The following is a 1,431-nucleotide window of genomic DNA, read 5'->3' on the forward strand; positions in this document are numbered from 1 at the left end:
AAAAAGGTCAAGACCCACAGCTGCAGAGGTTGGTTGAACATATATCTTAAATAATACTGATGGGTAATGTTGCAATAAAATGCAGCAGGAGCCATTAGAATGAGCAAATGAAAGAAAATTCAAGAATAGATAGCTGTAATAATGCTCCTGTTACCTCACAAAAGACACAAGTGGGTCTACCATTCACTGGGGAGTTTTTCTATGCATACAGAGGTATGAAACTGCATTTAAACTTAGTTTTGTCCATGAGGGCCCATCCCTAACTCATTCACAGTAGGTCAAAATTCAGCTAAAGTTTGGTGAAGCTCGGGGTGATTAGCAAATCATTCTGTGCTTGGCCTCATGGATAGGCTCCCAGGATGTCATCCCAGTATGCAGTCTCATGACATTAACCATTGCTCAGCATCAGTGAGTTTTTCACTAAGTTTTTCACTAAGAGATAATTAGAAGTATCCCAACATGAATTGGGTAAAGTAGATACCCTGAAATGCAGCATTATATTTACTGTACGATACCAAGTTTCAGAATGATAAGAGAATGTTTAGACTATAACATTTACATGTCAATGATGTAATGCTAAAATTAATTAATGAGTATTTGATGAGAATAATGGAATTTATGTTATTTCTTTGCAAACACATATGATATACAGAATAAAGAAACATCTGTACTAATACCATAATCATACCAATTTGACCAATATGTACCCGTAACTAGTAACAGAAAATATATATATAGAACAAAAATCTTTCATTGATTAAAATTCTATAAAACTACACTTGCATCTTACTAGCCTTACCTTTACTCATACTGCATGTCCAAGACTCTGGTAAGATAGATGGGTCACAGTTAATCCAGCACTTTCTCCACTTATTGCATCTATCACATTGTACCCAAACATCTTCATCTATATGGTCAAGCATCTGTAGTAGGTGCATCTGATATCAAAATAATGAGATAAGTAGTAGTTTTTGGTAGTACTTTCTATATAGTATGTATATAGGTTATTATAAACAATTTGATTAATGTTATTGATGTACCAAGATATGGAGAATGACCATCAAGGCACCAAATGAAGAGATAAGTGAAATGGGTATAATACTTTTGTAACCAACAGCAATATGGAAGCTTTACTAAAAGGGACACTAAAACTTGGTTTGGACCATTCCATTCCATTTTTTCCTCATAGTAGCAAGAAATATGAAAAACATGTCCATATAAATGTATAACACTGTAGAGCTGCAACATGAAAATAAGATAAGACAAATCCCATCATCACTGGCAAAATATTACAAACCAACAAACTTCAGAAAAGCCTCCTTTTCACAAAGATCTTGAAAAAATAACCTAGAAAAGAGACTAAAGACATGTCTTTTAAATATGATTTGATATCCCCATCAGGTAAGAATAACAGAGCATGCCCTATTCCTG

The 1,431-nt window shown here is 34.0% G+C and overlaps 1 protein-coding gene across 1 annotated transcript in view; it reads right to left on the reverse strand.

Moving 5' to 3' along the window:
• Positions 1-1,431, reverse strand: part of LOC119585873 — a gene marked incomplete at its 3' end in the record, with an annotated part of 20,733 nt that overhangs the window by 7,566 nt on the left and 11,736 nt on the right. Inside the window, 1 exon segment of the mRNA XM_037934604.1 lies at positions 800-938. Within this exon segment, the coding sequence (XP_037790532.1) occupies positions 800-938 (139 nt within the window).

This window comes from Penaeus monodon, chromosome 20 (genome assembly GCF_015228065.2).
Source record: "Penaeus monodon isolate SGIC_2016 chromosome 20, NSTDA_Pmon_1, whole genome shotgun sequence".
NCBI lineage: Eukaryota > Metazoa > Arthropoda > Malacostraca > Decapoda > Penaeidae > Penaeus > Penaeus monodon.